The sequence below is a fragment of the Simochromis diagramma genome, unplaced genomic scaffold (genome assembly GCF_900408965.1).
Source record: "Simochromis diagramma unplaced genomic scaffold, fSimDia1.1 OVJJ01000320.1, whole genome shotgun sequence".
Classification (NCBI taxonomy): domain Eukaryota; kingdom Metazoa; phylum Chordata; class Actinopteri; order Cichliformes; family Cichlidae; genus Simochromis; species Simochromis diagramma.
Genome location: NW_024386773.1, coordinates 5587499 through 5602320, shown reverse-complemented (window position 1 = coordinate 5602320; position 14822 = coordinate 5587499). Strand labels below are relative to the sequence as shown.

At 36.6% G+C, this 14822-nt stretch overlaps 2 protein-coding genes across 6 annotated transcripts in view; one reads left to right on the top strand and one right to left on the bottom strand.

The window, feature by feature from the left end:
* LOC120716976 (centromere protein P) overlaps nucleotides 1-14822 on the top strand; it is a 142350-nt gene that overhangs the window by 94916 nt on the left and 32612 nt on the right. The gene's annotated exons all lie outside the window — the stretch shown is intronic.
* On the bottom strand, nucleotides 296-12844 carry aspn (asporin (LRR class 1)). The gene is made up of 8 exons (XM_040004717.1): nucleotides 12117-12844; nucleotides 9587-9869; nucleotides 8255-8367; nucleotides 5338-5551; nucleotides 3986-4096; nucleotides 3629-3722; nucleotides 3061-3199; nucleotides 296-1628 (listed from the first exon to the last, which is right to left on the bottom strand). The coding sequence occupies exons 2-8, from the start codon at nucleotides 9825-9827 to the stop codon at nucleotides 1431-1433; spliced, it is 1110 nt and encodes a 369-aa protein (XP_039860651.1). The 5' UTR covers nucleotides 9828-9869; nucleotides 12117-12844; the 3' UTR covers nucleotides 296-1430.

Below are 14822 nucleotides of genomic sequence, written 5' to 3'. Positions count from 1 at the left end.
CATTCATAATGTTTAGTCAAAAATGTCTGAAGGCTGCAGTTCACACATAATTTTCTTGATGTTATAAATAAAATTGTATGTATTTTATATTATGCAAATATAACCAAACTATTATTATTTTTTATTTAAGTTTTATAAAAAATAGACTTTAACTTTCCTTGGTTTCCTTGGTTTCATTTTTGAATATGTGTATACAGCTTATTTTCATTTGAAAATGAATTAATAAAATTCTAAGATACCCAAATAGAAATGATAAATTCACCTATTTTGTTTTTTTTAAATAAAAAGTCAAGACTTACATGTGGAGATGTTCCAGTTTTATTTAGCGACATCCTCAATAAATATAGCACCATTTCAGATCAGAGACCATTGGAAGAAACAGGGACATGGTTGACCATGAGATGTTCTCAGATATCCAGATTATGAATCCTCCTATCTTATTATTTTAAAATTAACTGTAGTTCACATGGATGCTATAGTTCTCTTAAACAGGGGTAAATTTATACATTAGTTACAGGTAATCAGTATATCCCCAGTCCTGCAGAGGACGTATTTGCCTCAAGACCAATGTATAATCCAGTCTGACATTAGGCTGTCAGCTTCTAAATAAAAACATAACAAACATGCATTGAGATAATGTAAAATATCCACAGACATGGGGCTTCAAAGTGACACTTCATCACTGTGTGCAAAGTGCACTTCATAATGCCAACACCACTGACCGTACAGACTTCTGCTGGAAGAAAAAGATATTTCAGTATAGGTGTAGCTGTTCAGCTCCTGTTAGTGGCCTCTAGTGACTCTTCTACGATAATTACAACATCTAATTTGAAAAAAAAAAGGCTTCTTCATAATACAAATAAAGTTTTTGTAAGTATTACAAAGACTTAAACACTTTTCTACTCTACATCTCATTAAACAATGCTTACGGTTTTAAAACTAGAAAGAAAATAATAAGAAAAAAAGAATCTCCTTTCTTTAAACAATACATGTACAGCATGTAATACCACTTGTATCATTGGGTGATTTTGCTCAAAAAGTGACCAGAGGGAGGCGCTTTATTCCTAAGAAAGTGTACAGAATAAAAGCTATAAGGCAAAAGCTAAACATCCTATCATGCACCTTACAAAGGTGAGCAGGGCGCTTGTTTTAAGATTTGATTGTAATGCTGTTCGTTCTGTGACATCCTTCTATTTCATGATGTTTGTAGCTGCTAAAAACATTTCCTAGTGTTATAACTTATGATATCATTTTCATCTTCATCAGGGTGTAAATGGTACTTTCATTCTCTGTGTGCTACAGGTTCAAATATACATCTTTCTAGTTTGTTTGTTTTTTAACGGTTAACCCTTTAATAGGAGAGTTTAATCTGTTTTTAGCCTATCAGAATTATTTCCAGCTATGTCCTTATTTTATCATTTCCCTCCACACTACTTTCTGAAGTTTCCAAGCTGTACACCCCTCCGTCCGGTCACGCAGCGAAAGGTTCCCGGCTGTATGGCCCAGTATTTAACAGGGTTGGCAAAGAGACTGATGCCAGTGTACAGGTTCTTCTTGCTGTCGTCCCTGATGGGGCAGAAGTCGTTGATTCCCACACTGCTGATTTTGTTGCCATGGAGGAAAATTACCTGAACAGATGGACAGGATTTTGTGTTAGTTATTCTTCTGCTTTTTTTTTTTTTTTTTTTTTTTTTAACAGCAAACTATGCATGAGTAAAAGTTATGCGTTATTACTGCTTTATTGCTACACTGGAACCTCATAAACACAACCCAATAGGAGGAATGGTCTGTTAGGTATTACTTAATGACTCCAAGTTGCTAAGTTAAAGGAGTCTTGTCTTGCTTGGAAGGCTGAAATATATTCCTGCAAACATATTTTTCCTTTTTTATTTACATTGTGACTGAGTCATTCTACAAGAACCATATCATGACTGTGAGACTTCTGCTCAAGCTACTCTTATATTGGAGTAGTGGTGGAAGCTCTCATGTTTGTTCCACTTACACATTAGCAGCTGTGAGTGTATATAAGTGGAAAAAAGTTACACCAGGATTATACTCGCTTGTGGACATGCACACAGACGGCTGCAGACACCACAGATGTTTAGTTTTTTTGCCAAACTTTTGAAGTACAAAACCTTTGGAGTACACCATGAGAACACATCCAAAGTACATGTCACATGTCATACTTCAACAAGTACTTCAACAAACAAGTCTCACAAATCAGCAGACATCTTAAAACTCCTCTAGGCACTAATTTGGGCAATTATTTTAGAGGATTATATACATTGCACCTTTAAGTTTAAGTAAGGAATTATTTTGTCAGAAAAGGGTTTTGAAAAAGTGCATTCCACCTGCAAGTTTTTTTTTTTCTTGTAGTGCAGTGACCCTCAAGTTCACTCATATGAAATAATGAAACTGCTCAGATTAGAGGAGAACCTGCATACTCAGGGACATATAAAATATAGTCTGCTCTCACATCCACATGCAAGAATAGGCTTGCGTAAAAAAGACACTGAAGGTAATAATGCCAAACAGGCCTAGACATCAGTCAGCAATTCTTTGGCAACCACAGAGTATGAGGGAGAAATGATTTTTTTAAAAAAACAGTTGGAAAGTGGTTGCTGGGTCTCATTAGGTTGTCTTTGCTTTGGTTGCTGAAGATTTTCCTGTTCACCCATAGTTTGCATGGAAGACCCCGACCTGTTTGGACACTCACCAGTTACTCACTGAATAATATTGAAATAGTTGAAAACCTGAATGGAGGTTTCTGGTACAAGTTAAGCTACTTTCAAGGTGCATGAAGAATAGCAATAGCTTTTTTACCAATTTCACCTACAGCCAGCTAGCAACCTCCAACAACTGCTCACTGATCGGTTGTTGCCAGGGGGTCAACAATGAGTCTCTAGGCCTTTGTCAATTTGGTCTAAAACATCTGTTGTTATAGTAAAAGGACGCTCACCCACAAATAAAGTTTGCACAGTTATGACTTACAGAGGTTTGAGTTGTGCTGCTAATTTTATTTACCAAAGTAGCAGCATTGTGACAGTGTCCATATCTCACCTGTAGGTAGCGCAGGGAACTAAGGCCAGGCGGGACCTTTCTCATACGGTTGTTGTCCAGGTAGATCTCACGGATTTTCGGGGTGTTGGCAAGGCTGCCATTTTCTACATACTTGATCTGGTTAAAAGCTAGTCCTAGCCTGTAAAATTAACAAGTTATTAAGATATAGAAGCTTAAAAAAAATTTAACATCTTGCATAATTGCTTAATATCGGTCTGTTGTTCCTAACTTATGGTGCCCTGGAGGTGCAAGATTGCAGGTGGGAACTAGAATCAGTCTTTAGGAAATCATTAGTATCATGCTGTGGAGTGAAAACACTATAAATTGTGACAGTGTTTTTTCTCCTTTTAATTCTGGTGTCAGTTTTATTTCTGAATGTTTGAGTAATGTTTTAATAAGTCTCAGTTTGATTCAACATGAAAACAGTCACCAGTGTTTACAAATTAGTTATTCCTGTTGATTGAAAAGTTAAGTTAATCTAACCAAAAGCATGAAGGAGAAATCTGTGTTAGTGAAGGATGTCTTTAAAAAAAATCAGCTTTTAGGTTAAAGGATTGGTGGTTTTCACCTCTGCAAGTTTTTATATCTGATGAAGTCTTCTATTTCCACCTTAGAGATCTTGTTGTAGTCCAGACTCAGTTCTGTAATGGAGGATGGGAAATCTGGAAGACACAACATACACTGATTATAAGCAGTTTAAGTAGCACATTAAGATGATTTATTTCTTATGATCTTTTGTAATGATTTGACAAAAAACTTATCAAATTACATCATATTAATTGAAGTTAGTGGTTTTACGGCTAACTTTACTGTGTAGCTAGGTCCCAGTGTGTAAAACTGTCAGTGTATGAGGAAAAAGAAGAGTGTAAAAGCTTTTAAAATGAATTGTTTAAAACAGTAAAACATAACATGAGTGATATCCTACCTTTTGGTATGGAAGTTAGTTTGGCTTCCGCTATACCGATATACAGAGTCGACAGGCCATTAAAAGCTCCTATCTCAATTCCACTGTTGGTCAGAGGGTTGGCCCCCAGCTCTATTTGAGTAAGCACAAAACATCTGGTTTTATTATTAATGATTCATTATTTCAATAGAGAACCTGCATCAAGTGAAGTAAAACAGATCTATTGTAATGACATTCTCATCTGTTGCTCTTGGAGATCTGTACAGCTTTGTTTACATTCTCTATAAATAGAATTAATCAATAAGCCTGGACAGCTTGCAAAGTCTTGACAATAGTCTTCTAAATGATCTATTGATAACAAAATCTTGGCTTGGTCTGCATAAGGTCTTGAAGTGATTGTGTTACTGATCGTATCATTCTGTCGCTGCTGTAATGGCAGAACTCTTTGTCCAAATGAAGTGTTATGTCTGTTTTCCACTGGTCTTTTGAAGGTGATTTATTGGGTTTTCATTGTTTTCTGTCTTACAATACACACTGTTACAATGATGGGTGCTCCTATTAAACATGGTCAAAGTTTCAAATAATGAGGTCATGTGCATGTATAAATATTCTTGTGAGCCAAAAGCTCAAGCCTAAAGTTCCACCATATCTATGTGGACATATTCACATTAAATTAGACTTAGCATGGTCAGTAGAACCCTTGCAGATATATGAGAAGATAAAATTTATCATACAAACACTAACAGTTATATAGTGATTAAACCACTAATACTTTGACCATTAAGAGGTTGTTTGTTTAATCATGAGGGGAACCTTTGAGGTACTCTAAGTAAAGAGTTTTTAGTTGCCTAAATTCAATTGCATGCTAACCTGTACAATGTTTTGGACTAACACAACTGACCTGCAGCCTAGAGCCACTATGATTTCCTTTAACCATCTAGTCCTTAGATTGATTGATATAGAGACTATTGATATAGAATTTGGATGCAGTTGTTGCATTAACTATTAGTTTATCGATCCGTAACGACAGAGGTGGCAGATGATAAAATACTATATTAGTATGAGTAGGCAGTAGAAGTTGAAGGCAGTTGAAAGGCAGTAGCAACCAGCTTGTTTTATTATGTTGGATTAAGAGCTTTTTGGACCTTTGTGTAAGTCTGTAATTACTATTCATGCCAGATCTAGGTTATAGCCATTCCTTCATTCTGTTTGATTATCTTTCACTGTTAAAGTAATGTTATTACCTCCTGATGATTCCTCTTTTGACTGAATAAATAAATCTTCAGACCTTTCCTTAACGAAAAACCATACACCACTGCCTTTAGAGAACAGCTATAGTTAACCAGACAGAAGAACCTAAAAGTGGGTCTTACCCAACACATGAAGTTTCCTCAAGCCCTTAAATGCATCCTTCTGAATTCTGTTGATCTGGTTTTCATGAAAGCGGAGTTCAATGACATTGGGAGGCAAATTTGCAGGGATCTCAATCAGCTGGTTGTAGGACAGATACAGCAGTCTGAGATTGTCCATGTTTTTGAAGGCCTTTGGATGAATCTTAGAGATCTTGTTGTTGATCAGAAACAGGCCCTGTTTTAGGGAAAAGGGGAATTTTAATAGAGCTTTATAGATTCAAATTCAGTTTTGCTTCATTTCCTGCACAAAGTTAAAGAATGGAAAGTTTGAAACGGCAAAGAATGAACTTTTCTGGCCAACATTAAACCTGTGCTCGGTAAAAGGTTTTCAACAAAGAACAACATATGCTTATGATTGAAAACATTTATGTTTTGCTCAAGTTATGTTGTGCTTTTTTTGTAGTGTACTACAATAGTGAGACTTGAATCGTCATGAAGACTTTATTACATTTTGAATCAATGAGCAGACTATGAAGTAAACAACATTCAGCACGATCAAGATGCTGGTCAGTTGCACTATTCAAGCACTGTGACTAACCACAATAATAGCATGAAGTTCTGGTTTTGTTCAGTGTTTTAGGCTTTGATGTGTTTTATTCTCAGCTGAGAAAACATTGTCTACAGATCAAAGATAAAGCTTCTCTCAGCAGAGTTTTATAAAAAGTAGCTCTTTTTTTCCTTGAAGACTGCTCTTGGACTGATATCAGTGCATTGTTTCTCCCTATCTCATAGCTGTAACAGTTACAAGACAGCATGGTCAGTCACTGATATCCTGGGGCTGAATGTGATTCATTTTAAATTTCAGAAACAGGTCTGTTCTTGTTGCCTTAGTACTAATTTGTGCTGTTTTTTGTCTTTGGTGTGTCTCAGTTTAAAGGTCTAGGGAGAACAAAAAATGTGGCCAGTTTTATTTCAAAAGACCTCATCAGCTGGACATTATATTATGTTTATAACAACAGTCAACTTTTCCCATATTGACCCATGAGTATTGTAGGGTTTAAACTGCAAATTACATACATAATTTATTTATTAGCAGAAATATTTACATTTATGGTTTATGGTTCTAATTGTTTTATTTAATGTGTCATTAGGTCTGAATTTATGTAGTGTTAAGTAGGGCTGCACGATTAATCGTTAGAAAATCGCGATCTCGATTCATACTTATGTGCGATCTCATATCCAAATGACAACGATTAAAAAAAAAAAAAAAAAAGACGACGACGATTGTACCGCATTTTGATCCGGGACGTAATCTGCATGAAAACAAGCGCTCACTCTTCCTGCTCAACAAATGACAAGGGCGGAGCCTTATACCACGTGATACAGAAGCTGTGCCGTGTGATGCTAAAATTAGCAGGGAAAAAACAACGGAGAACACGTCAGGGATGACGAGAAAGTGACAGGAGAAAATCTGTCCCGGTCAACCACCCAAACATCTATAACGGGAACCTTATACAGCGCTTCTCTATACACGTCGAACTCCCGCAGGCACAAAGAAATTACGGAGGCTATCACTTATCACCTGACCAAAGATATGGCTCCCATCAACACTGTGCAAAACTAGGAAAATGATCAACACCCTAGACAAACGCTACACAGTGCTGTCCCGCAACTATTTTTCTATTGTTGCACTGCAGTGTCGAGCAACGGTGGAGACGGAATTTCAAGCAGTACAACATTTTGCGGCAACCACAAAACGTGAGACATTTGTTGTTTTTATGTTTATTTATTGTTTTTATGTTCAGTTTCAACTGTTACGAAGTTGATGTGCAGTTAATAAGTGCAATAAATATTTATACTGGAAAAGAAAATCGTGAGAGAATCGTGATCTCAATTCTAAGCCAAAAAATCGTGATTCTCATTTTATGCAAAATCGTGCAGCCCTAGTGTTAAGTGTACCATTAACAATTAATGGTTACCAGATTTTGTACCGTACTGACTTAAGTGACTTTGATGTTTCATTTTGGCCTCTTAGGGCTGCACAATTAATCCAGTTTTAGTTTCAGGTACAATTTTGGCTCCAAGCAAATATGAAAACAAGCTGATAAGATCAAACCATTATTATGCTGCATCCTTTCTTGAAATTATGCTTCACTTTTGTGTTTAATTATGAACCCAGTGCAATATTTCATTTAAAATGCTGCATTTTCACCCCTTATAGACAAAACTATCCATGATCATTACTTTTGGCATAATCAGAAGTCATACACGTTTTTGCATTGTATTAAGTGTAAGAAACTATGCAGTCCTGCCCTCGCTTTGAGCTATTGCGGCTTGGATTTTTCCTAATTCATGGAAACTTTTAAACAAGAGGGTTTACTGGGGGAATAACTGTAAATGTAAATGCTAAGACAGCATACCATCAAACCTAATAATATACCTATGAGCTTCACCTAACTTTGTATTCTTGGGTTATTGTACAACAGGACATTTGCAAATAAACAAAGGCCTCAGTCACAGAGGTCAGTTTAGAGTTCTACTCTGCCCAGCTTAGAGCAGAAGAGCTGTGCTGATGTGTGAATACAGTATGTTTGAGTCAGCTCTTTTAATCTTTAGTAGAAAGATTGGTATGTCCAGTTATCCAGCATTATTTTTAATGATGTAATGCATTCCCATCCATGTGCAGTATATGAGCATTGCTAAAACGTGCATTCTTTTGTAGTACTTGTACATAACATATGGAGGATGCATAATGTGACTGGAACTTATTTGCTTATGTAGTTTGGTTTTCTAAGGTGGACTGATGCCATTCAGTTACTACATTTGCTTGTAACTAACTTGCCGGCATGCTTCTTCATATATTAGATGTTAACAGTAAGTAGTTCTGATGTTCAGTGCACCATGCGCAGGGTAAACTACTTCTTAAAGGATGTCTTACATAAAGCTTGTTGAGGTCTTTAAAGTCATCCTGCTGGATTTCAGTGATATCATTGTTTTGGAGATCAATCATCACTGTGTCTTCTGGAATCTTATCAGGAACAGATATCAGACCTGTTAAGAAAAAAACATAAATGCGTATTTAAAGGAAAGAGTTGGATCAGAAATGATGGAAATAATTGGGTTTTTTTTTTAACCGAGATACACATGTGAAAAAGAAATTGTCTTTCTGATTATCCTAGGTCTCTGATAAAATATCAGTGGGTCATATGTCTGGGGTAATTATACCAAATAGTATTTCAGAAAAAAATCACAAGCTGCTGCTGCGTGTACCAATAGTATATGAACGTTTGGTTAAAAAAAATTAAGTTATTGGAGTGATTGGCAGTGGACCCTTGGGTGTTTTCATAGCTTAATCCTAGTACCAAAGTATAAGAGAGCCCCACTTTACTGTAAGTTGGGCTTTTGGAGTTTAATGTACTTTAGTTCTAGAACTTTGACCACAAAACCAAATAGAAAATTTTAGTTTTTTGAAATGCTGGAAATGAAGGCTTTCCTGTTCCATTGGTGAGTTGTGTGTGAAAATTGTTTGGCTGCATTGCCCCTACATTTTAGAAAGTTCACATTAAATGTATATATGATGCCAAATTTCATCAGTGTCTTAACATTCATATTTTTTGTTATATGACAACAGTTTAACAGTCAAATTGTTGTTAGTGATGCTCACTTTTTTAAATTCATATACTGTAATGCCTCCTGTAAACCCAAATCAGCAATGACTAAGTACTATCTCAGATATTCCTCTACAGTTTGTGGTCATGGTGATGTTAGTCATATATGCACCACCCAACTGCTGTTAATCAGCAAGGTTTAGGCAAGCATGTCTTACAAGATGTCATTAAGATTTTTTTTTAGCAATTAATGCTCAAGTGAATTTTGGATTTTGGAGACTGCTTTTAGTGGTAGATAAATCCTAAAACCTTGCAAGGGAGAGATTGCTGATATCCTTTTATAAAACTGATGTTAAAATAAATATTTATTTTAAAAAAACTTTTTCACATAGACAAATACAGCAACTACTACATGATTGCTGCTCTATTTTATGTATATGAGTGCCAGAAATAGAGAAGTAACTTAAGGCCAGACTAAACCATAGTCATTTTTTTGTCATTGAATTTAACTGGAATAAACATAAGATTATCACTAGCCTTACCTATCATCTTATATGGCAGACTTAACATGGAGTTTTGAATTGAATGTGTTTTAGCACACTCCATGTTTATAGTAACATAATATAACATAATGAGTTACTTCAGACTGAGTGTGTTCTAACCCTGGTCAGAGCACTGCACCACTCTGGGTGAGCAATGGCAATGAGCTGGACAGTCCTCGTCATCGTAATCATCGTCATCATCATCATCGTCATCATCATCATCGTCATCATCATTTGAATCCGACATCATGATTTCATGGATTTTTGTGTCATAGTTTTTCAGGTAGTCCATTACATTGATTGGTTGGTAGGGTTTGGCATTGCCTAGCGCCAGCAGGCAAAGCAAGAGGAAGATCCTCATGGTTTTATTAGAGTTGTGGTTAAACAGCAGCCAAGGAGAACTCTAGGAAAGACAGGATAAATGAATGAAAAAATGAATACATTTACAATTACAGTTGCATCGTTGCATCCATGGTTGTTCCACTGGTGATTTTTTTTTTTTTTTTTTTGTACCTGAACTTTTATTTCAGCTTGAACAAAACTGAAATTCACATACCAGTTATTTTTCTCAGCTCACTTTGTATTTCTAGTATAGTGTAATAACTGAGTAAAATGGCGCCTACTAGATTTGTTAACCCCTCTTACTAGTGTTCTTATCATCCTTGTTTAAAGTAACTCAAAGTGCCATGTTTAAGTAGTCCCCAGTGTGGAGGTTGAACTTGATAGCATCACAGGAAAACTTTATTAATTAATTACCAGAATAGAAAACAACAGAACAAAACAGTTCTGGCACAGTATAAAGAACACTTACAGGATATAGTATTTAGTTAGCTGAGAACTGTCTATTCCAACCTTTTTTTTAATGTAGTGATCTATCAGTCTTTTCTTGACTACATTTTTACTTAAAAAAACTAATGCAGCTAGTGCCACAGTTAGGAACCACTGTAATGTATAATTGCTGATTATTCTGACTGTTGTGCTGCAGTTTTTCCTGGGTTGTGTTTTTCCTTAAAAACAATCCAGTCAGAGCTTTATAGGAACCACCATTCTAGATTGTTGGCGGTGTTGGAGCTTTATAAAACTAGTACTAATTTCACCATAGACATGAGCAGTTTTTAGTGCATGAGTTAAATTTCATTTTTACAGCTTGATTTAAGAATATTACTAAAACAGTACATTTGAAAGTGCATGTGGACTTCCTGGAGAGATCAATTTTCATAAGTGCTACCCTTTTTTTCTACCAGTGTTTCCATGGAGCTCTCAAAACCTCCTCTGGAAAGGACTTCTTGCAGCCAACATAAATGTTTCTCCAGCTCTCACCTATTCACCATCTGTGGTCATTCACAACATGATTTATATATCCTCCTCGATTACATATTCACATAACCAGCAGAGAGAGGCTGACATTGTCTGGTTCCGTGCTTCTGCTAATCTTGATGGATTCTGAGCCGTGCAGTTGAACGTGCAGTCCACCCACAAATATGTGGTGGTGGTCGAGCATCCTGCTTTGACAGCAAATACTGCACAGCACCGACCCCCTTCCTCTGCCCCCAGTCTGTCTGTGTTCCACATGTGAACATTTAGCCAAAAAATAAAATAAAATACTATAAATACATCAAATGCTTCATGTATGCTTTCCAATTGTGCAGTAAGTATAATAATTCTTCTTTGTTGTTGTTTTCTTTTCACTGAGTCAAACAACCATTGAAACCTTAGAAGTTTCACTTAACTCCAGTCTGACTGGCGCAGCAAATATTTACATCTAAAGAGGCATTTCATAAGTATTCAAACCAGATGTCTTTCATTAGGACTCTCATAATCTTATTACCACTTACATTGAGAAATTATCTTTAATATCACTTGGTCTCAATTATTACATGTCTAGTCATGAAAAGGTCAGAAAATACTCGGCATTTTCCATTTCTAAACATCAGATGTCTTGTTCTCTTTGATCATCTGTCCTGAGTCTAAACATGCACTTTACAAACACCAAATCTAAAACTGAAGCTAAAACCAAAAGTCCTGGGCATGCTGATGATGATTTCAGAAATAATCAGTAAGAAATAGACACATTGACAGTCAACACTTAATTGATAATCGGATTTATGCCTGAACCTTTTCTTTTTAATTTAGGGATTTTTAAAAATGTTGATACCATGGTTAGAGCCATCTCCTATACATCTGGCATAGGAATTTTAATTAGAAACTATAAACTACCTTTTCCATGCATTTATGCATTTATTATTGGTACCATGACCGTATTTTGTATTTTTTCCTCAAATGAGCAAAGACCCCAAGCAATGCATAAATTTATTACTCTTCTCAGTATAAAGCCTAAAACTAGACATGGTCTTTCAACATGAGACATATAAACTTAACTTCACTGTAAAATGATCTAAGCACAATCTTATTGCATGCAAGTAAGTATTTATCAGTATCAGGATGCCCTGCCATAGCCATCAGCAGTTTAAATTAAAATTGGCAGATTAGAATTTGCAGCCTAGTAATTTGGCTCTACCAAAACACCTCTAGTAACTTTAAAGGTAACAACAGAAGTCTTGCTAACTGACCACAGTACCATTAGCTTGCCGCATTAGAAATATGAATTGGTGTTTTTATAAACAATAAATTAATCCAGGGTGTGTCCTACCTCAGCTGTCAGGTGTGTTTATGTCCTGGTTTAAACCCCACACAGTGAGCAGAGCAGCAGCAGGGTCCAGCTGGAAGGCTGAGAGTTGGATCCTCAGTCAATACATTCCCAGTGAACGAAGAACAGCATCACCCTTCCTCTCCGGGAAAAAAAAAGGGGGGGGGAAAGTGGTCCCCTGAACACCCCCACCAACGGAAAATTTCCACTGGTAAGGGTGAGAGGTTCGGTTTTAGTAAAGAGCTCTTGATTCTCTGAGTGATCACACCATCTGTAGGCCTGTGGGACTAAGTTTGAAAAGGCATTGTTAAGAGTTTAGTCATGTGCTTTTCATCAGGAGCTTTGAAGTAATGCCAGAATAGTTAGATTTAGACTCCTGTATGCTCAAGTCTTTATATATAGAACATACTGGTAGGTCTGTCACCTCCCCTCCCTTCTCAGCCACATTAACTGTTTTACATCAGTGTGAATGGTTTCTTCTCTGAGGCACGTTGGCACTGGGTTAATGAAGGATAGTACAACTGTACAGCTGCTGTAGCGGTTTCGTTTGTCTAATTGAAACAACAGGGTGGAGTTGAGCCTGCCCTCTCAGAGATTTTAGGGTGATGGTGGAGGACTGGCAGACAGTTCATTTAGATCAATATTACTGAAGACTAGCGATCAGAAAATTTGAGGTAAACATGATATAAGAACACAGCAACAGTCTCTGAATATAGTTTACCCATAGGAAGTGGAAATGCATTTATAAACTTTGGAAGAATATATCATGTTATCAAAGTGGCTGAAGTATTTTATTTTTAAGCAAACAAAAGAAATGTTTGGCACTCAGTTTTCATTTTTGTGCACAAAAGTACATTTATTTGGCAGATTTACTTGTATTTAAACTGTAGAGATAAGTAGAAACATAACTGTTGTGCTTTGCATTTTTGCAAAGCTGCTGTCATGTCTGAATAAAGGTGTAAGGAACAGTTACATAACAAACCTTATGATATGTCTAGACCTTTTCTGTCTTCTTTCTAGAGCCAAAACTTTATGGAAAAAAAGAACTGAGAACAATTTCCATTATATCAGCCCACAGGCAGATGTCCACAATTCTAAACAACTTGTTAAGGTGTATTACTCTTTGGCAATGAAGTGATACACTCTTAAGGTGATACAACATACCATTACAGTCAGTCAGAACTGGCAGCTTGGTGTTATAAATGTCCTGTTTGTGGATTTGGAAAGCAGAGACAAAAGATAATTGGAGGTGATGCTTTGCAACATCAAATTAAAGTTTACTATATATTGTGCTCTGCGTGATGTTGTCTTAACAAGACACAGTAGGAAATCTTTCAGCTTTACATTTGAAGCAGGAATGAGAAGTACCTCCCAAGAATGGAAAAGCTAACAGAGGCTTGTTCCCTCAGGGGTTCAAGTGTTATACAATTCCTTTTTCCATTTACTTCTGGTATTTTCTGCTGAGCTGAGCTGGAATTGCACAACTTATGGCTGAGCCAGACCATCCAAATATGCCCTGGTTTGGCAGTCAGAAGACCCGAAATGGGATCGGGTCTGTTTTGGTTTTAGTGAATCGTCTTGGTGGGGAAATCAAATTTTCCAAACCATCACAGATCTGGTTAAATAATCATCACATCAACAAGGAGCCTTCTGACTTCTTTCATGTGCAACAAACTCTTTGAAGGAAATTCCTAAACGTAAGCTCTCAGTTTTATCACTTGTTATTCCTACCACTAGCTTTTGACTTGGTATAGCAATAAATAAACTCATGAACAACTTGTGGGAAACACAGCAAAAATCTGATTTTACCTCCAGGCTAAAAAAGGGAAAACATCTCTTGTTCCCAGAAGCTGGAAAATTAACATGCCCTGTTGATGTATGCCTCTCTGATGTATGGTTAGAACATGTCTCAAAGTTTAACTTTTACTTTTTAAACTTTCACGAATATATAGCTAATTTTACATTACATTTACATTTACATTTTTGTGGTATTTTTCATAACTGGCTACATATATTTATGTAATTTGTCTTTTTAAAAGCGTGTTAAATAATCTGCTTGAGGCTAGTTGAATGCATTTAAGAAGTCTCACAGAACTATGTCCACTTCACATATTGGATACCAGTAGCTTAAACACGTCCACCTTCTTGGTTAAAACCTCAGACTCAGTTTCCAGCTCCCCATAATCACAGCTTCATGGCTGTGTGCTGAAACAATAGCCTCTTGGGAGCCAGATTGTCAGTTTAAAAGATGCCATTTTCCCAAACACTGGAGGGATCTGATTAGACCATGATGTAACCCTACATGAGAGTTTTCTCTTTTTTGTGCCCTGTGTGAGGACTAAGACATTAAAGGTATTTGTCTGCACTGTAAGGACCACTAGCCCCACGGTATATCCTGTTGCGTCATGTTGATCTGGATGGTGGGTGGTCCTTTTGTCTTTCTGCCTACCCAGAAGCAAAGGCAAACTTCAAATTATTGAGCTTCTTTGTCTGAGCCAGGTATCCGTCATGCTGTCGTTTTCTGTTTTCATGCACACGAGCCCTTCAAAACCTCATACCTCTCAGCTGACTGGTCTGCCACAGAAAGATTTAATTCAGTAGCTGTAATAATCCAAAGAGGGGAAACTGGTTTGTGGTAGTGAAAATATTCTATGGCGTAATTGTTGGATTTATTGTCTTCAAACTGCAAATTAAATGTTAGAGATTATT

Coding starts and splice junctions, on each gene's coding strand:
- aspn (XM_040004717.1), bottom strand. CDS start 9,827: ATGAGGATCTTCCTCTTGCTTTGCCTGCTGGCGCTAGGCAATGCCAAA. Junction 8,368..9,586: donor GGTGCAGTGCTCTGACCAGG/GTTAGAACACAC, acceptor TTTTCTTAACAG/GTCTGATATCTGTTCCTGAT. Junction 5,552..8,254: donor AAGACCTCAACAAGCTTTAT/GTAAGACATCCT, acceptor TCCCTAAAACAG/GGCCTGTTTCTGATCAACAA.